This window comes from Elephas maximus, chromosome 3, assembly GCF_024166365.1.
Source record: "Elephas maximus indicus isolate mEleMax1 chromosome 3, mEleMax1 primary haplotype, whole genome shotgun sequence".
Taxonomy (NCBI): domain Eukaryota; kingdom Metazoa; phylum Chordata; class Mammalia; order Proboscidea; family Elephantidae; genus Elephas; species Elephas maximus.
Window position 1 is genome coordinate 148,990,341 of NC_064821.1, and position 21,617 is coordinate 149,011,957.

The 21,617-nt window shown below is 36.3% G+C and overlaps 1 protein-coding gene across 13 annotated transcripts in view; it reads right to left on the reverse strand.

Annotated features, from left to right (window-relative positions):
* CCDC18 (coiled-coil domain containing 18) overlaps positions 1 to 21,617 on the reverse strand; it is a 198,758-nt gene that overhangs the window by 156,989 nt on the left and 20,152 nt on the right. For 11 of the 13 annotated variants that reach the window (XR_007516706.1, XM_049879760.1, XM_049879761.1 and 8 more), the window contains exons 9-14: positions 20,179 to 20,470; positions 16,266 to 16,390; positions 15,103 to 15,263; positions 9,408 to 9,616; positions 7,776 to 7,886; positions 6,480 to 6,611 (exon numbers count right to left, since the gene is read on the reverse strand). Coding sequence is in view for 12 of the 13 variants with exons in the window: in XM_049879760.1 (XP_049735717.1) it covers positions 6,480 to 6,611; positions 7,776 to 7,886; positions 9,408 to 9,616; positions 15,103 to 15,263; positions 16,266 to 16,390; positions 20,179 to 20,470 (1,030 nt within the window). In the remaining variant the exon portion in view is untranslated. The remainder of the gene's footprint in view (positions 1 to 6,479; positions 6,612 to 7,775; positions 7,887 to 9,407; positions 9,617 to 15,102; positions 15,264 to 16,265; positions 16,391 to 20,178; positions 20,471 to 21,617) is intronic. The other 2 variants (XM_049879764.1, XM_049879763.1) reach the window with 2 other exon arrangements.

Here is a 21,617-nt window from a genome sequence, read left to right on the forward strand (position 1 = left end):
GGTGCATGGAACACTTGTGGGGGTGGGACCACGCAAATAATGTATATGGAACACTAACAAGGGGATTGGTCAGTTTTGTCATCCCACTAGGCTTAAAGACAATCCCAAAAGCAGAAGGAGGAGACCTCACCACCAGTAAGAAAAAGGTCAGGTGTAAAGCCTGTTCTTTGGACCCAGGATCCCTGCACTGAGAACCTCCTGGACCCAAAGGAGAGAGAGAGCTGTAACACCAGAGATGGTGCAAGATGGTGAGAAATGGCAGCAGAGAAATGGCAGCAGCAAAACCAGGGACTGGTGTAAGATGCTGCGGTGGGCTTCCTGGACCATGGGGCAAGGTGGCTTCAGAGTAAGAGAGCTGAGTGCCTTTGGGCAGGAGGCTCACTGGCAGAGTGAGGTGCCTCCAGGCACTTATTGGCATAGCAGAAGAGTTTTGTAACACTTGCCAAAGCAGGAGAAGAGGCTGGTGGAGATGTAGGGAGGCCCTGAGGCTAAGGGTGAGAGAGAGTGCTGAGCAGGCCTGGCTGAAAAGATGCTATCAAGATTGAAGAACTGTGCGCTGAGCATGGGCAGCTCCAGAAAAGCAAGCAGTATAACGAATGTGCAAAGAGCTGGAGATAGAAACCCAAAAGGGAAGAACATGCTCTTGGCATTTCTAAAGCTGAAAGAACTAAAGAAAAAATTCAAGTCTTGAGTTGTAATAGTGAAGGATTCTACGGGGAAAATATTAAATGACACAGGAAGCATCCAAAAAAGATGGAAGGAAACAGAGTCATTACACCACAAAGAATTGGTCAATGTTCAACTATTTCAGGGGGTACCATATGATCAGGAACCGATGGTACTGAAGGAAGAAGTCCGAGCTGCACTGAAGGCATTGGTGAAAAACAAGGCTCCAGGAATTAACGGAATATCAATTGAGATGTTTCAACAAATGGATGCAGTGCTGGAAGTGCTCAGTCGTCTATGCCATGAAATTTGGAAGACAGCTACCTGGCCAACTGACTGAAAGAGATCCGTATTTGTGCCTATTCCCAAGAAAGGTGATCCAACCAAATGTGGAAATTATTGAACATCATTAACATCACATGCAAGCAAAATTTTGCTGAAGATCATTCAAAAGCAGCTGCAGCAGTGTATCAGAAGGGAACTGCCAGAAATTCAGGCCAGATTCAGGAGAAGATGTGGAGCCAGGGATATCACCGCTGATAGATCCTGGTTGACAGCAAAGAATACCAGAAGGATGTCTACCTGTGTTTTATTGACTAGGCAAAGGCATTCAATTGTTTGATCATAACAAATTATGGATAACACTGTGAAGAATGGGAGTCCAGAACACTTAATTGTGCTCATGAGGAACCTTTACATAGATCGAGAGGCAGTTGCTCGGACAGAATAAGGGGATACTGCATGGTTTAAAGTCAGGAAAGGTGTGCATCAGGGTTGTTTCCTTTCACCATACCTATTCAATCTATATGCTGAGCAAATAATTCAAGAAGCTGGACTATATGAAGAAGAGTGGGGCATCAGGACTGGAGGAAGACTCATTAACAACCTGCGTAATGCAGATGACACAACCTTGCTTGCTGAAAGGGAAGAGGACTTGAAGCACCTACTGATGAAGATCAAAGATCACAGCCTTTAGTGTGGATTGCACCTCAACATAAAGAAAACAAAAATCCTCACAACTGGATCAAGAAGCAACATCATGATAAACACAGAAAAGACTAAAACTGTCAAGGATTTCATTTTACTTGGATCTACAATCAACACTCATGGAAGCAGCAGTCAAGAAATCAAAAGACGCACTGCATTGGGCAAATATGCTGCAAAGGACCTCTTTAAAGTGTTCAAAAGCAAAGACGTCACCTTGAAGACTAAGGTAAGTCTGACCCAAGCTATAGTGTCTTCAATCACATCATATGCATGCGAAAGCTGGACAATGAATAAGGAAGACCAAAGAAGAGTTGATGCCTTTGAATTGTGGTGTTGGCAAAGAATATTGACTATACCGTGGACTGCCAAAAGAACTAACAAATCTGTTTTGGAAGAAGTACAACCGCAATACTCCTTAGAAGCAAGGACAGTGAGACTGGGTCTTACATACTTTGGACATGTTGTCAGGAGGGATCAGTCCCTGGAGAAGGACATCATGCATGGTTAAGTATGGGGTCTGCAGAAAAGAGGAAGACCCTCAACGAGATGGACTGACACAGCGGCTGCAGTAATCGGCTCATGCATGACAACGATTGTGAGCATGGCACAGGACTGGGCAGTGTTTCATTCTGTGGTACATAGGGTCGCTATGAGTTGGAACCAACTTGACAGCGCCTGACAACAACATTCTGAGCATTCCTGATCCTGAATTGTAACCTGTTACTTCCCTAATAAACCCCATAACTATGAGTATGGTATGTGTGTTCTGTGTAGCCATTGCAATGAATTATCAAACCCAGCAGAGTAGACAGTGCCATAGGAGGGAAAGCTGTTGTGAGAATCGGTAAAAAGTTGGAGGGTGGAGGTACGTTTGACCTCCACCTCATAGAAGTCAGCCTTTGGGTTGATGATCTTTTCCTAAAGTTAAAAGAGGTCTGATGACACCACGCCATTTTTACAATCATATAATAAGAATACAGCAGCAGCAAGGTTAAACTAGAAAATATTAAAATCCATTTCTTGGACACATTCAAACACTTTGAGCAACAGAGGAGCAGAGGCTGGGGCCTGGGGACCACAGCTTCGGGGGACATCTATGTCAACTGGCATAACAAGGTTTATTAAGAAAATGTTCTGCATCCCACTCTGGTGAGTAGCGCCTGGGGTCTTAAAAGCTTGTGAGCAACCATCTAAGATGCATCAATTGGTCCCAACCCACTTGGGGCAAAGGAGAATGAAGAAAACCAAAGACACAAAGAAAATATTAGCTCAAGAGGCTAAAGGACCACATAAACCAGAGACTCCACCAGCCTGAGACCAGATCTAGATGGTGCCCGGCTACCACCAATGACTGCCCCGACAGGGAACACAACAGAGGGTCCCGGATGGAGTGGGAGAAAAGTGTGGAACAAAACTCAAATTCTTGAAAAAAAAAGACCAGACTTAATGGTCTGACAGAGACTGGAGGAATCCTCAAAACTATGGCCCCTGAACACTCTGTTAACCCAGAACTGAAACCATTCCCAAAGCCTACTCTTCAGACAAAGATTAGACGGGACTATAAAACAAATGTTACCACATGAGGAGTGTGCTTCCTAGTTCAATCAGATACATGAGGCCAAATGGGTAGCTCCTGTCTGGAAGCAGGATGAGCAGGCAGAAAGGGACAGAACTGGTTCAATGGACACAGGGAACCTGGGGTGGAAAGGGGGAGTGTGCTGTCACACTGTGGGGATTACAACTACTGTCACAAAACAGTATGTGCATAAATTTTTGTATGAGAAATTAACTTGAGCTGTAAACTTCTACCTAAAGCCCAATAAAAAAGAAGAAAATATAAAAATCAAGAAACTCTGAAATGGAAATACATATTAAATGAAAACAATCAAATAACATTCACAGATTAGAGGCCTTTTAAGAAAATTAAAATATTCCAGAAAAAGCAGAGTTTGGTAGTTAAACTTTCCACTATGCATTATAAAAAAATTAATTCTGGGTTCTATTAAACAAGAAAATTTTTTTTTTCCCAAAGGTATGGAGATTAACTCCAACAGAAAAAAATATTGAAAGGAATGTTAATTTAAAAATTACTCCCAAAACACAAATATGTTAAAATTTCTTCAGTAAAGATTAACTGATGTTATAGCCATAGATTTTCATGGAATTAGACTCATCAATCACCAGGGAGGTCCTCAGTCAGATCTATCTTGCCAACTGTCTACAGCACTTATGTAGTATCTTTCTGTAATTCCTGTCACTCTAAGATTAAATCTTGCAGAATTTATCAGGGATAAACTTCTCATGTGATAAATATTTTAATCTTCTGACCAGTAATTCTACCTTTGAAAATCTTTTATAAATAATCTAAAATACAGAAAAAAATAATTCATAATAAAGTTTACCAATTCTGAAAAACAACTCAAAGGGCGACCACTCTGAAATGCAGGTACTAAAAATTTTGTTTACCTTATGCATGTGTGTGTATATGTATACTATATATAGCTGCCAAGTATGCAAAGATGCAGAGAAATCGCTCTGGGAAGATATAAACTAAGATTTTAACAATAATTCAAGAGTGGTAGGCTTTTTTAAAAAAAAACTTATTATAGTAAAATTCGCCTTTTTGGTGTACAGTTCCGAGTTGTAACATACGCACAGGTTCTTGAAACCGTCACTGCCACCAGGATACAGAACAGTTCCTTCATCTCCACAATTCCCTCAGGAGGATCCTTAATAGTCAAACTTTCCACCTGCCCCAACTCTTGGCAGTCACTGAATTGCGCACCATCCCCATAGCTTTTGTCTTTTTTTGAGAACGGAAATGGACAGTATGTAACATTTTGAAATCAGCTTCTTTCACTTAACAAAATGCCTTGGAGAGTTCACCCATGGTTTTTTACTAGTTTTTATTGTGCTTTAGTTAAAGGTTTACAGAGCAAATTAGTTTCCCATTCAATAGTTGCAATCCCTGCCATGTGTCAGTACTCTTCCCATTACCCCTGAACTCCCCATTTCCATTCATCCAGTTTTCCTGTCCCTTCCTGCCTTCTCATCTTTGCTTTTGGGAAGATGTTGCCCTTTTGTTCGCATGTGGATGATTGTTCTAAGGAGCACTTTTCTCACATGTATTATTGTTTATTTATAGGACTGTTTATAATTTGGCTGAAAGGTGATCTCTGGGAATGGCTTCAGTTCCAAGTTAGAAGGGTGTCTAAGAGTTACAGTCTCTGGGGTTCCTCCAGCCTCTCTCAGACCAGTAAAACTGGTCTTTTTTATGAATTTGAATTTTGTCCTACATTTTGTTTTCCACTCTAATTGGGACCTTCTATTGTGATCCTGGTCAGAGTGGTAGGTAGTGGCAGCCAAGCCGCATCTAGTTCTTCTGGTCTCACACTAGGGAGGCTGTGGTTCCTGTGGTCCATTAGTTCTTTGTACTAATTGTTTCCCGGAGTCTTTAGTTTCCTTCACTCTCCTTTGCTCCAGATGGAAAGAGTCCAATGGCTTTATCTTAGATGGCCACTCACAAGCTTTTAAGACACGACATTACTCACCAAAGTAGGAGGTAGAACATTGTCTTTAATGAACTATGTTACGCTAATTGACTCATACGTCCCCAGAAATTTTCCACCCATGTATTTGCCTGTCTCAATAGATTGTTCCTTCTTACATAGCTCATTGTATGGCAGTACCACATTTTGTCTTTCCATTCACCCACTGAAGGACATTGGGTTATTTCCAGTTTTTGGTGATTATGAATAATGCTACTATAAACATTTGTGGATAGGTTTTGGTGTAACTCTAAGTTTTCATTTGTCTGGGATAAATATCTGGGGTTTCTGAATCATATGTTAAGTGCATTTTTAACTATATAAGAAAATGCCAATCTGTTTTCCCAGAGTAGCTGTACCATTTTGCATTCCCACTAGCAATATGTGAGGAATTTAGTTTTGCATCTTCTCTCTCTTTTCCCTTTCAGCACTAGAAATGTTGCTCTTCTGTCTTCTCACCTCTGATTTTTGATGAGAAATGTATAGTAATTCTAATCTTTGTTCCCCTATATGCAATGTGTTGAAACTCACTACTTTCAAGATTTTTTTGTTTCTAGGTTTCCACAAAGATTTTGCTGTGTCTAGAAGTACTAGTTTATCTGTTCTGATCTTCTGAAATCTATAATTTTATTTCTTTTACCAAATTTACCAAGTCATTATTCCTTCAAATGTTATACTGCACAAATCCCATTATTCTCTCCCTGTGGGACTCTGATGGCATGAATGTTGGGTCCCTAAGGCTTTGTTCATTTTTTTCCCCAATCTTTTTCTCTCTATTGCTCAAATTGGATAATTTCTATTGATCTATATTCAGTTTCACTGACTTTCCTCTTGTCAGCTCCTTTCTGCTATTAAACCCACCTAATTATCTATTTTTATTTAGTCTTATGCTTTTGGTCTCATCTTTTTTTACTTGCTTTTACCCTTTGTTTTTAACCCAAGTTTAAGAGTACTCTTACTCTTTTTTTTTCCCCATCAACCAATCTTCAAGCAATTGATGTCTCTATAAAATAGTCTGTAGAATCAATCTTACTTTGACAATATCAAAAAGTAACAGTTAAAGCTGAAATGGCGGGGTACTAAATAAAAAAGGCCTGGAAAATAATCCAGAAGGAATGAGATTCTAATTATAGCTCTTGTCACTACTTTTTCTTTGTCTTCGCTTCCTCATCTATAAAACAAAGAAAACTGGGCTAGTAACTTTTAAGGTTCTTTTCGGCATTCAAATTCTAAGTATATATTATTACACTTTGTAAAAACTTCAAATTAATGTCTTACTCTTTCAATCTGCTTTTCCATTTCTTTATGCTGTTCAAGATGAATTTTCTTTGCTTTTTCAAAGGCTAAACAAATTTTCTCATGCTCTGTATTGATATTGGTTTCTAAACTTCTTATCTTTTCATTCTTCTCCTAAGAACATAAAAACATTTTAAAGGTTATAACTGAGAAGCATTTTTACACAGCAATACATCAGTCAAACATTAAATCTGTCATATTCTGTTCTTTAAAGAACCAGAGCAGTTAATACTTCAACCTTTCAAAAATATTTAAATATTTATAAAGCAGACAAAATGGCTATTTAAAATATTTTATCAAAAACAGAAGATTAAATTGTTTTTTAAAATGAAAATACTGAGAAGCACATCAAGAACTACTGCTGTTTTCTTAAATTCTATTAGGATAAAAATGAGAAAACTTGGGTAACAACTTGCCATACAAGCCAATTGTTATGGATTGAATAGTGTCCCCTCAAAATGTATGTCAACTTGGTTAGACCACAATTCCCAATACTGTGTGACTGTCAACCATTTGTCATCACATGTAATTTTCCTATGTGTTGTAAATCCTACCTCTTTGATGTTAATGGAGCCCTGGTGGCAAGGTGATTAAGAGCTTGGCTGCTAAACTTGGCAGTTTGAATCCACCAGCTGCTCCTTAGAAACCCTATGGGGCAGTTCTACTCTGTCCTATAAGGTCACTATGAGTCAGAATCTACCTGATGGCACTGGTTTGGTTTACGATGTTAACGAGGCAGGATTAGAGGCAGTTATGTTATGAGGCAGGGCTCAATCTATAAGATTAGGTTGTATCTTAAGCCAATCTCTTCTGAGATATAAAAGAGAGAAGTGAGTAGAGACAGAGGGACCTCATGCCACTAAGAATGAAGAACCAGAAGGGAGTGTGTTCTTTGGGCCCAGGGTCCCTGCACTGAGAAGCTCCTGGACCAGGGAAATACTGATGACAATAACCTTCCTCCAGAGCCAACAGAGACAGAAAGCCTTACCCTGGAGCTAGCACCCTGAATTCACACTTCTGGCCTCCTAGACTATGAGAGGATAAACTTCTGTTTGTTAAAGCCATCCACTTGTATGTGTTACATAGCAGCACTAGATAACTAAAACACCTATTAACTTAAAAATATAGGGGAAAAAAAAAGAATGATCAGAAGAATCCAGTAGAATGTATACTTCCCTATTTGGTATATTTTTAACATTTACACTAAAACAAACATGTTGTCATAAATTAAGCAACTAAAACACACAATAAATTTGCAGTGAAGAAGGTTAATTTTACCATGAGTTCCTGTTCTAGTTCTGCATTTTTTGCAGCAATAGAGGAATAAGCAACTATTTTTTCTTCGAGCTGTTTCTCTAGCGTTAAAAGTTGAGAACATTTCTTTGTCATCTGAAAACAAGTTGAAATAAATAATTACTTTTTAAAGGTAATGAGTTTTTACCCTAAAATCAAACACTTGCACCTCTTTCTGAAGTTCAAATTGTGTCTAGATAAAGTGGGCAAATTTATGGGAATATGTAGGACGCAACATGAATACAACCTTTTGATCCACATAGTTATAAGTGCTTTAAAAAATAAGTTAACAATTGGCAAGAAAAACAAATAGTGAGGGGGAAACCAGAAATATGACACAGCTTCTTCCATTTATATAATACATAAGTAATTTAATTCAACCTCTACTTTCAAATAAAATTGCACACTAGCCCACTTTTAAAAAGTAGCTGTTAAAGACTGAAATTAGTCTAATAAAATGTTATCGGCAGTAATATCTGGGTGATGGGATTATCAATGATGTATTTCCTTCTTTGTCCCTGTCTGTATTTTCAACAATACGATTATTGTTATTTTCATAATTTTAAAAACGTTATTCATCTCAGCACTTGACAACTTTCTAAGAGAGCTGGTAGTTGTAATTATAGATTAAATCTCCTTTTTCATTTCTCACATAGGTTCCTATCCCACAGGTGTTTTTCTTAGCCTTGGCTATAGACTTTAAGATGAGAAATCAAACATTTAAAAAGTATTCCCATTGATTCTGTAGCCTCTGGTTTAAAAGTTGAATATAACATATGCATATGTGGTCCTGATCCACAATTATCTGAGACATCCTTGTCCTGCCCTCAATGGAAATGAAAATCAGATAGTCACATGCATTATGCCATTTTCGGAATGTAATCCATTGACATCTGTATCAGACTCACATTCAGTTGTTCAAAAATGATTCCTGAACCATACCCATATCTACTGAATCACTGGAATGGAACCCTGAAATGACATGCTTAACAGTTTTCCCAGGTAATTCTGATGTTTGCTAAGCTTTAAGTACTACTATAACCTTAATACGGAGCTCTGGTGGCACAGTGGTTAGGAGCTCAGCTGCCAACCAAAAAAAGGTCAGTTGTTCAAATCCACCAGGCACTCCTTGGAAATCCTATGGGGCAGTTCTACTCTGTCCTATAGGGTCACTATGAGTCGGACCTGACTCAACGGCACCTAACAACAACATATCCTTAATATAATTGAAATCCTCTATTACTCCTTTTCTTCTAACTCAATGATTGAAATCCTTTACTTACAAATGTATCGCAGTCATATTAATTTATGTTGTAGAAGAAATAAATGAACACAATGCAGTAATAGTTCCACCAAATATGAGATCTTTTAGCCACAAATTTGAGATCTTTTAGCCACTAGAGAGTATTCTCCTACTTTTAACTAGGTTACAATCTACATCTACAGGTTTCCAAATATAATTTTTAAAGAATTTGTATCTTATATGGTATCACTTATTTAAAAAAAAAAAAAACTTACAAATCTGGACTTAAACATACAAATTTTATGAAACCTCACAGCAGTATCTCTTTTCCATCCCAAAATTTAGTACATATGTACAGCTAATTCCAAGCTTACTTCACTTTCCAGTTTGCTGGAATTTGAAGCTTTCTCTAGTAGCTCCTCTTGAATCAGCTGAAACTGACTAGTTCTGTGGGCCATGTCAACTTTCAAATCAGAATTCTCAGCTTCTATCTGCATCAGCTTAGTACGTAGTTCTTCTATTCCAGCAGCAAGTCTTTGCTTCTCTCTTTCATAGTGCTTGTTTTGATCTTTTATACTTTCTGCTAATAAACATAAAAGGAAAATTATTCTGGATAAAACGTTAAGAACAAAAAACTATTCCAATAGTCAACTGAATTAATCATAAACGAAGTTCAGTTTCTGATCTAAAGAATACTAAAGAGGATGGAGAGTGAGACAGTCAATAATGACAGCGTGATTACAAAACATGGTAAATAAGTTATCTTCTAAATAAAAACATAAAGTGGAAATAAGTTCTGCATCACTTGATTTTCTAAGTAGGTGAAAAGTGATCCTTTGTATTAGAAATTTAAGAGTACTTTCCCACCTTTTAAGATCCCAATTTTTTCATAGAAATCATTGTAAAATGTTAAACAAAAAAAAAGGGGGGGGGGCAGGGGGAGCTGTCTCCTTAAACTGAAGTTAATAATAAAACTTATTTGGAGAATATTTTGATGTACTACATGTAGATGCATGTTTGAAAGCTGTAAACTGTGAATCCTTCCTAGTCCCATCTTTCTCCCCTGGAAACTAGCTGGTAAAAATTCAGTGATACTTTTCAAGACTACTGAGGGTTATCAGTGGTAGTTGTTTGACTATGCCTTTTCTCCACTATAAATAAATACATCTCCCACCCAGATGTAACTGACCTTACAAGAGTCCTGTAAAGTGGCTTAATGTAGGTGATTGCATGAGAACACAAAGAGCTATGGAAATAAGTAGAATGTACCATGCTGTCAAGCGTTGTATAAGTAGCCACTTCTCATAGATTCTCCATATCCCTAATACTTTTCTTTCTAGGCAATCTATCACTATAGCTATATTATTCTTTGATGTCAGAGAGTCTTTGACGTATCTTTATTACCACCTTGTATAACTAGCACTCTACTAATCTCATCACTCCCTTCCCTACTCTCCTTGTTCTTCTCTCTGATCATTTAGCTATCTGATTTTCTCTGTAGTCATTTCTCCTGCTAGCAGCCCACTATCCCTTTCTAATCACTGCCACTATCACTCATCTCTTCTACTTTCTTTTTTTCTCTGTACTTTTCTTCGTTCACGTCTGTCTTCTAAGACTTCCCCTTCAAACATTTTCAAAAAAGTAGCCATTTATAGATACTGCCAGCAAACCAAAGTGCTCTTTTTCTCCCATGTGATAAACTGACTGATTATAGGAGAAATGATTTTCAGGTTATTAGTATTCCTCAACTATATTAACTTCCTGATGGATGCTCTGCTTTTTTTAAATATATGGACTATTTCATACTTATTCCAGAATACTCTGGGTTCCACTCCAGAATCTAGGGATTCCAGGTGATCAATGTTTTACTACAAAAAACTTAGTAAAATATTTAATGATGATAAATGAAGAGACTTAAACAGTATGTATTATCACAGTGCATATCTAGAGGATGCCATATCACTAACCTTATAACACTCATTGATTCATTCAACAAATACTTACTGAAGGCCAGCTAGGTCCCAAGCACTGTGCTAGGTAATTGAGATAAAGCAGTGAACAAAAAGGACAAAAGGCCCTGCCTAATGAAGCTCACATGCTACTTCAAAGGAAAATTACAGTATACAAATGGAATTTCTAAACAATGACTTTTAAAAGCAGATGCACTTACTTCTACTTCTGGCCATGAGGGAGTATTAAAATCCAGACTTACCCTCCCACTGTAAACAACTAGAAAACTGGACAAAAATAAAACCATTATGTTCAGACACTGAACGATAGGCAGTGTAGGACTGTGACCCCTGAAATGAGAGAAGCGAACAAGGTGAGCCCTAAGTTGTCCAATCTAATGGCCTAGCACCAACTTCAATACTGTAACACACAGAAAGAACCCAGACAGAGACTGGGGATTTTGCTGAGTTGAAGAGACAGGCCAAATCTGATAGAATTTGTGGGGCCAAGTTCTAAAGAGAAGGGAGCTACACTGAAAAAGAGCTACAGAAATCTGTATAGGAGTCTCCTTGAGTCCATGTCTGAAAACCAATCTGTACATGCTTGGGGATAAAATCCATGAGGTTGTGGGAAGAACAACTTTCCAGGAAAGAACAATTGCCTAGAAGTACTAAACTGAACAACTCCCAGAGCTCTCACCAACTTACACCAGGAATGACCTGAATTCCCATCAGCCTGAGTAGAGAGACTTCAGTTAATATACAGAAATTCGGTTACTCCTTAGCTGTGGGTCTAAACTAGTTCTAAAGGAAAAGCTACTCTAGACCCACACTTACAAAGTTTCTTTTTTTTTTTTTAAGTCTTGAAAAGATAAAGCTGATCCACAAATAACTGCCCACCAGAACAAATTTCAGCACTCGTTAACAAGGGGAAAAAAAAGCAGTCAACAAAAATCGACCTAGAAATAATAGAGATGATGAAATTAGCAGATGAAGCTATTAAAAAACTATTATAAATATGATAAATATGCTCAAAGCTTTAAAGATAAAAATGAGCGTAATCAGGAAAAAAATAGAAAATGTAAAAAAGAAGCAAATGGAGTTTTTAGAATTATCTAGAATACAATATTTGAATTGAAACTTTTACTGGATGAGATGGAGAGAAGATTAGTAGAAGGAAAAAGTGAAACTTAAAAATGTGGCAATAGAAACTATTAATAATTAATCATAAGGCAATGGTGTAATTTAGAGATGGATAAGGGTAATGGCTGAATAGCATGATGAACATAATGTCACTAAACTGTAAAAGACTGCTGAAAAATCAAATGTTTTATTACATATATACACAATTAAAAATAAAAACAGCATAGAGAGAAAAAAAATTGGAGGGAAAAAAAGCCATAGTAACCCGTGGGAAAGTATCTCCCCTTCCCCATGTGACTCCAAGTACACATATGTTAGACAACTCGATGAAAATTTGATGAAAACTATAATCCACGTATCTATGAACTTCAACAAATTCCAAGCAGGATAAACACAGAAAACCATTCCAAGGTACAACATAGCCAAACTGCTGAAAATCTATGATTAAAGAAAATCTTAACACCAGTCAGAGAAAATAAGCACATTACAAAGATGAAAGGAAATACCTCAGACTTTACTTCAGGTACCACGCAAGCAAGAAGAAAACATCTTTCAAAAATGAGAGGGGAAAAAAAGTATTCAAACAAACAAAAAAAAAGCTGAAGGAATTCACTGCTAGCAAACCTACATTCAAGGTATGTTAAAGGAAGTTCTTTAGGCATAAAATAATGATACTAGATAAAAACTTAAATCTGCACCAAGGAATGAAAAGAGATGGAAATGGTAAATATGTACATAAATACGAAAAATCATTTTTCTCATTTTTTGATCTTTATAACTAATTGGTCAAAGCAAAAACCATAATGGTACATTTTAAGGCTTATAAAACTGATCCAACAGCAATAGTGAAAAAAATGGAAGGGGAGAAATGGAAAAATATGGCTGTAAGTTTCTTACGCTACCTAGTTCAAACACTGTATTTGAAGAAAAACTGTGCTACCAAGGCAGTAGATGTAAACCTAAAGAGATTACATTAAATGTAAGTAATCTAAGCACTCCAATCAAAAAGCAGGAATTGTCTGGATATAAAAGCAAGACCCAATTAAATGCTTTCTACAAGAAATTCACATTATATATAAAGACACAGGTTAAAGGTAAAAGGATGGAAAAAAGATACACCAGGCAAACACTAATCAAAAGAAAGCTGGAGTGTCTATATTAACTTCAGATAAAGTAGACTTCAGAATAAGGAATATTACCAAAGCTAAAAAAGGACATTTAACATAATAAAGGGGGCGCCATTCAACAAGACCTAACAATCTTAAATGCTATGTACCCAATAATATCTTCAAGATACAAGAAGCAAAGACTGATAGAACCAGGAACATAAATACATAAACCCACAAATATATTTGGGATTTAAACACTACTCTTCCAGTAAATGATAGAACAAGTACACAAAAAGTCATTAGGGATAAAGAAGGCTTACACAACACTATCAACCAACTTAACATGACATTCAAAGAATGCTTAATATCTACAGAATCTTTTTGAGTGGACACGAAACATTCACCAAGATAGGTCATATGCTGGCCAATAAGCAAGTTTCAAAACATTTTTTAAAAATGAAATCATTCAGAGTATGTTCTCTGACCACCACTAAAATAACACAAAGATATCTGGAAAATTTGGAAATTAAGCAACACATATCTCAGTAGTGCATGAGTTGAAAAGGAAACCACAGGGATATTAGATGATATTGTGAAATGAATGAAAATGAAAACACAACACATACAAATGTGTGGGATAAGACTTAAAGTATTACCTGGAAGAGAGTTTGCACCTTTAAATACTTATATTAGAAAAAGAAGGAAGGTCTAAAAATCAACAATCTAAGCATTCACTTTAAGAAAAATTTAAAAAGGGAAAATTATACCCAAAGTAAACAGAAAAAATATATAATAAGATTAGAAAGAAAATAGAAAAACAGTAGAGGAAATTGATGGTTCCTTGAAAAGACCTATAAAACTGTAAGACGTCTAGTGACACTTATCAAGAAAAAGAGAAAGGGCACGCATTACCAATATAAAGGAAATATTAAAATCAACTTTATGCCAAGATACTTGACAACCTAGATAAAACAGGCAAATTCCTTGAAAAACACAAATTACCAACACTGATTCAAGAAGAAACAAAATCTGAATTACCCTATATCAGATAAGGAAATTGAATTTGTAATTAAAAGCCATCTCACAAAAAATATTCTAGGTCCAGATGGTGTCACTGATGAATTCTATCAAACATTAGAGAAGAAATAATAACATCCCACATAAACTTTTTCAGAAAATAGAAGAGGTGGGGACATTTTGCAACTGATGTAATAAGGTCAGCAGCATTACCCTGATGATAAAAAGTCAAAGAAAAGTGAACTACAGACCAATATCCTTTATAAATACAGATGCAAAAGTCATAAATATATGTATACACATACATACACACACACACACGTATGTATGTGTGTATAATGGATGTACTTCAAAAATATTATGTTGAATGAAAGGAGCCAGACTCAAAAAAGTATACATCCTCAAAAGTATACATCCTGAATGATTCGATTCATATGGAACTCTAGAACTCAGTGACAGAAAGGTATTAGTAGTTGCTCGGGTCAGGGAGTATTGTGGGGATTAACTGGGAAGGAGTATAAGGAATGTTTTTGGGGATGACAGAAATGTTGTATGTCTTGATGGTGGTGATGGTAACCAGGGTGTAAACATATGGTAAAATAAACATTTGACAAAACTCACTGAGCTATATATTTAAAATGAGTGCATCTTATTGTATGTAAATTATATCTCAATAAAGTACATTTTAAAAAAATGATGCAAAGTCTAAGAATTTCTAATAACTTTTGCTGTCTTATCAGACCACAACTAATAATTTACTAAGAAAGAGACAATCAAGTATAACTGGTTTTTCAAAAGAATCGTAAGTAACTCTTATTATAATTTATTACAATTCAATATAATATACTCACCTACTTGATTACTGCCTAGTTTTACAGGTTCTGTTTCTAAATTATTTAATTTGCCACTTTCTTGGCTGTCATTACAAGAAATAAGACTCTGAGATAACTGGTTAGCAGTCAGGCTTGCTTGAAGCTTTTGAATTTCTGCCTCTTTCATTGCAAGCTTAATCCTGACATAAAAGAAAAGAAGCCAAAATTATTAGAAAGATTGTATAAAAATATCCCAAACCATCTTTTCACCTTTCAAATTGGCAAAAATTATAAACATGGATATTAGTCAACTATTAGGCAAGATATATATGAAACTCTTACACACCACTGGTAGGACTATAAATTGGTTGGGCTACTTTACAAACTTGATAACCAAAAAAACAAACCCGTTGTCATCAAGATGATTCCGACTCATAGTGACCCTATAGGACAGAGCAGAACTGTGCCATAGGGTTTCCAAGGAGCAGCTGGTGGATTTGAACCACTGACGTTTTGGTTAGCAGCCAAGCTCTTAACCACTATGTCACCTCAGCTCGTTACAAACTTGATAGTACCTACTAAAATCTACTTTCAGTAATATATACTAGAGAAATTCTTATACATATGTACAAGGTAACATGTATGAATGTTCTTTGCAACACTGTTTATAACAGGAAAAAAAAACTAGAAACAAACTATCAATAAAGGAATGGACAAATTGTGATATAGGATAGAATCCTATACAGCTATTTAAATCAAACTAACCATACCAATCCATCCATTTATCAATCGCTCTAGCTACCTATCTCAAAATGGATCGATTTTAAAAAATGATGCTGAGTGAAAAATAAAACTACAAACATTATAAATATATAATACACTTACACTTGCATGTGTGAGTGTAAACATACACAAAATGAACTGAAGAATATACACTCAACTCATGAGAGCAGGAGAACAGAGTTAGAGGTAAGGATCAAAGGGTACTTCTTTATCCTCTAATGTTCTATTTTTTATTTAAAGAAGCAGATTTGAAACATATATGACAAAATGTTAAAAAGAATTAATTCTCAGTTGCGAGAATCCGGATATTTATTATCATATTCTTTGTATTTTCTGCATATTTTTTAATTTCTCAATTAAAAAATTTAATTAGAATAAAACATTTTATCTGCCATAATTTCAGAACATGAAAACTGTACCTCAATTCTGAGATCACCATTTTATTTGCCTCACAGCAGCCAATGTAACTGTCTTCTTTGTTTGACAAACTACTCATCTGGTGTTTAGAAAGAGATGATTTAAAACCAAACATTGCTCTTTTTAACTGCAAGTTTAAAAGCAAAAATATTTATGTGATTTACAATTATTTTATATCCAGAACTTCAAGTTTGAACAATTGTGTGAATTTAACTGAAACAAACTAATGGTCATCAATAGAATGAATAAATGCACTGTAAAATATTAATACAATGAGAAAAGTTACAAGTTAAACCTGAATTATATAAATCAAAATAGGTAAATCGCAAAATATAAATCTTGACTGAAAAACAAATAGACACATATATTTTCAAACCTGCACTAAACAATTGCATATGTTTGTGTGTGTGTGTGTGTTATTTCTGGATATACCATATGTGGCAATATTCAAAATTTGGATAGGAAAAATATACATGAATTTCAGATTAGTGGCTACCTCTGAAGAGAACAGGAGAGAACTGGGACCTGACAGGTACATAAACCAAAAGAAAAAACCAAACCCATCGCCTTCGATTCTATAGGACATAGTAGGCTTGCCCCACAGGGTTTCCAAGGATGTCATCTTTTATATGTGCGTGTGCTTTATGTGAAACTTCACAGAGCAAATTAGTTTCTCATTCAACAATTTACACACAAATTGTTTCGTGACATTGGTTGCAATCCCCACGATGTGTCAACACTCTCCCCTTTAACACCCCAATTCCTCATTTCCATCTGTCCATTTTTCCTGTCCTTCCTGCCTTCTCGTTGTTGCTTTTGGGCAGATGTTACCCTTTTGGTCTCATATACGTGACTGAACTAAGAAGCACATTTGTCATGTGTGTCATTATTTGTATTATAGGCCTGTCTAATCTTTGGCTGAAGGCTGAACTTCAGGAGTGGATTCAGTTCTGAGTTAAAAGGGTGCCCAGGAGCCACAGTCTCCATGGTTCTTCCTGGCTCAGTCAGACCAGTAAGTCTGGTCTTTTTTTTTTGTGAATCTGAATTTTGTCCTACATTTTTTCCTGCTCTGTCCAGGACGCTCTATTGTGATTCCTGTCTGAGAGTTTGGTGGTGGTAGCCAGGCACCATCTAATTCTTCTGGGCTCATGCTGGTAGAGGGTGTGGTACTTGTGGTCCATCAGTCCCTTGGACTAATATTTTCCTTGTGTCTTTGGTTTTCTTCATTCTCCCTTGCTCTGGACAAGATGGGACCAGTAAATGTATCTTAGATGGCCACTCGCAAGCCTTTAAGACCTCAGATGCCACTCACTAAAGTTGAAGGTAGAACATTTCCTTTATGAACTTTGTTATGCCAACTGACCTAGAAGGCCCCCACGACCATGGTTGTTATTGTTGACAATATACACGGCAAAACATACACCAACAGTTTCTACACATACAACTTAGAGACACTGATTACATTCTTCAAGTTGTGCAACCATTCTCATCCTCCTTTTCTCAGTTGTTCCTCCCTCATTAACATAAACTCACTGCCCCCTAAGGTTTCTATCTAATCTTTCAGGTTGCTGTTGTCAATTTGATCCCATTTAGATAGTTCTTAAGAGCATAATGCTCAAGGCTGACCTTTTTTTTTTTTTAACTAGTTAAGCTACGTAAAAGATGTAATCTTTATGGAAGCAGACTGCCACATCTCTCTCCTATGGAGCAGCTGGTAGGTTTGAACCAGCAACCTACCAGTTGGCAGCCAGGGCACTTAACCCCTGTGCCATCATGGCTCCTTGAAGGTTACATAAAAGGGCTTTAATTACCTTTAAACTTTCAGTTAAAAAAAAAATCTAAAGTGGATATAGCAAAATGTTATTCCGATTTAGCAAATATTGTGCTACATTATTAGTCACCGTACTTTTCTGGATACTGAATAACACAGAATTTTTAAAAACAACTGGGAAAAAGAATCAGTCAAGTACTTAATGACTACTACCACCTTCAAACTCTAATCAAATCACACTTTCTGGAATGAAAAAAAAAAATCACATTTCCAAACCATGTAATTGTTAGCACTGCAAAAAACAGGGTCACACACAACAATTTGAAAAAAATTAATAATTTTTTCATACAATCTGGACAGAAGGGACATCATCACCCAACCATCAGAATTACATACCAAGAAATTCTTGACACTAGCTTAAAGGAGAATGCCACTTTAAAATGAATACTATCTGCATATAATTAACTTCAAATTTCACAAATGAACAGACCAAAAAACCAAACCAAGCCCACTGCTGTCAAGTCGATTGCGACTCATAGCATCCCTATAGGACAGGGCAGAACTCCCCCATAGGGTTTCCAAGGAGAGCCTGGTGGATTTGAACTGCTGACCTTTTGGTTAGCAGCCATAGCTCTTAACCACTACGCCACCAGGGTCTCCAAGCAAATGATCAGTATTCTAGGAAAGTAGAAATAGCACAGGGTTGGGACCCAAGAATTATGCATTCTAGTTTAAATTCTACTACTAGCTAGTTGGACAAGTCATTTACTTCCTTGGCTCTACACCAATAAAATGATGGTATTGGATCAGATGATTTCTAAGGTCCTTTCAGCTTCATAAATCCACAGTTTATAACAGTTTAAAACTGGTGAAATTCTACCTTCCAGTACTCCACCCATTCTTGTGTTAGACTAACCATAACACAATTATCTATAGCCTTCTCCTATCTCACCTTTATTTTACACCTATCAATAACAAATTCCTGACCCAGGTATACTCACCTTCTTCCTAATCTCACTTATAAATACGGCCACGTAAATAACTCAAAGAGAAATTGTAGTATACTGCTATCACAAAAACCTTTTCAAGTTCTGTGCCATTCTAATAAGTACATGAAAAGTTGATCAACATCATTAGTCATCAGGGAAACGCAAGTCAAAACCACAACATGATACCACTTCACACCTTCTAAGATGACTGTAATCAAAAAGACAGACAATAACAAGTGTTGACAAGGATGGGGAGAAAGGAGAGCCCTCATACATTGCTAGTGGGAATATAAAATGGCATGGCCAGTTTGGAAAAGAATTCTGGCATTTTCTCAAAATATTAAACATGAATTTACCATATGACTCAGCAATCCCACTCCTTGGTATCTATCTAAGAGAAATGAAAACTCATGTCCACGCCAAGATGTGTACGCAAATACTCATATCAGCGTTATGTATAACAGCCCACAAGTGGAAACAACCCAAATGTCCATTAATTGGTGAATGGATAAATAAAATGTGGCATAACCATACAATGGGATACTATTCAACAGTAAAAAGCAACGAAATAGTTACACAATATAACAAGAATGAATCTCAAAAACACTAAGAAGCCAGATGCAAAAGGCTACATACAGTATGATTCCATTTATATAAGATGTTCAGAAAAGACAAATCTATAGGGAAAGAAAGTAGATTAGTCGTTGTCTGGGGATGGTAGGAACAGCGATTAAGTGTTAAGTGGGAACAAGGGATCTACCGGGAATGACAGAAATACTTGAAAACTGGATTGTGTGATTGTTAAGAAAAATAGTAAACTTACTCAAAATCACTGAATAGTACACTTCAAGTGGGTGAATTTTATGGTATGTAAATGATACCTCAATAAAGCTGCTTTTAAAAAAAAAAAAATCTGTGCCATTTTAATATATAACATCTAAGAGATGGAGAAAGAGAACAGTAGAAAGGTAAAGTATGGAAAAATAACAGGGACTAGGTAGAAAAGTAAATGATGACTGAGAATATAGACAGACAGGGAAAAAATACAGAAGTTTATAAAACCATCATAAAATGGTTTCTTATAAATTACTTCAGTAAAATTTCTTTTTCCATTATCTAATCAAGTATATTACATTTCTTTTCACACACACTTACTGGCAACTGGGATATAATTTTTTCCAAACTTCTCAGTTCCACTCTTGAACTTTCGATTTCTTGCTGACACAAGTCCAGTCGCTCATTCTGTGTTGCAATTCGGAGCTTTAATTCTTTGTTTTCATTCATTATAGAAAACTTTTCTCTAAGTATTTCTTCTTTATCCACTAACTCACTCTCCAGCTTCAGAACACTCTGTCTGGATTCAGTTAGTTGTGCCATGACTTCTGAACTTTTCACTGCCATAGTTCTTAATTTTTCTTTTCCAATGATATTTTCTTCCTTTAACTGCCTATGAAGAAAAAAGCATAAAAATGAAAACACAATATGCATTCACTTCCAGTAACTATATTCAATCAGTCTCATTTTAAAAAAATACCTCAAACTTAATTCTGAGTGCCTATTTTCTGCATGCCAGGCACTCACGACTTATGTGGCTGGTGCTATTATTACTCTCTATTTATAGATAGGTGTCCCTGGGAGGTACAAAAGACTGAGGCACTAGGCTGCTAGTTGAAAAATCTGGAGGTTCAAGTCCACCCAGAGGCTCCTCAAAGAAAGGCCTGACCACCAACTTGCGAAAAATCAGCCACTGAAATCCCAGTTCTAATTCTGACACATGTGAGATTGACATGAGTTGGAACCGACTCAACAGCAACTGGTAACTGATAATATTTTCAGTTATACATACCGCGCAAACGTTAGAACAATTTTATGCTTAGAATTCTTACTGCACTTCAATACAGTAACTATTCAAAAACCTTTCCACATTTTTAACATCTCTGAAAATGGGATAATCAATAGTGCCTTATAAGAGCTGTCAGCTAAGCAGCAGTTACCATGTAGTTTCATTGTCTACACATATGTAAACATCAAAAGCACCTGCAGCAAAACCTGCAGAATCGGGTAGGCAAACTGGTAAGAAAAATCAAGAGACAACAATGAAGCACTTTAAACGCCCTAGTAACCAGGTTGGGTTTGTTTTTTTTTTTTTTTTTTGTAACCAAATGGTTGTGGAGAGGAGTAGGGTAGATGGTAAATTAGATGTTGGCAGCAAGATTCCTGAAAAAGGAGTCAGAAGTAGACTGACTCTACATAACTGTAAGTCAGCTTAAGAGCCCAGCATCAATGACTTTGAATTCTTAAAAGAATTCTTTTAAGAAATATTACATCAGCAACACTCTTGATGGCGTATAGGAAGATACTGTGTAGAAAAACTTGGACATCTGTGAGAAATGATTAAAGAGGTCAGGCTCTGAATGTGTGAAGTGAAACCAACTGATTTCACGTATATTTTCCTTTTTATACAAAAGTAACATATGATTTAAAAATCATATCTAAATGAATGCAAAAAAATTCTTCAATGAAGTATAAAATAAAATTTTAAGTGAAAAGCATGTGTCATAGTTTAATTATCAGCATTTTTCTTTGTTAAAAAT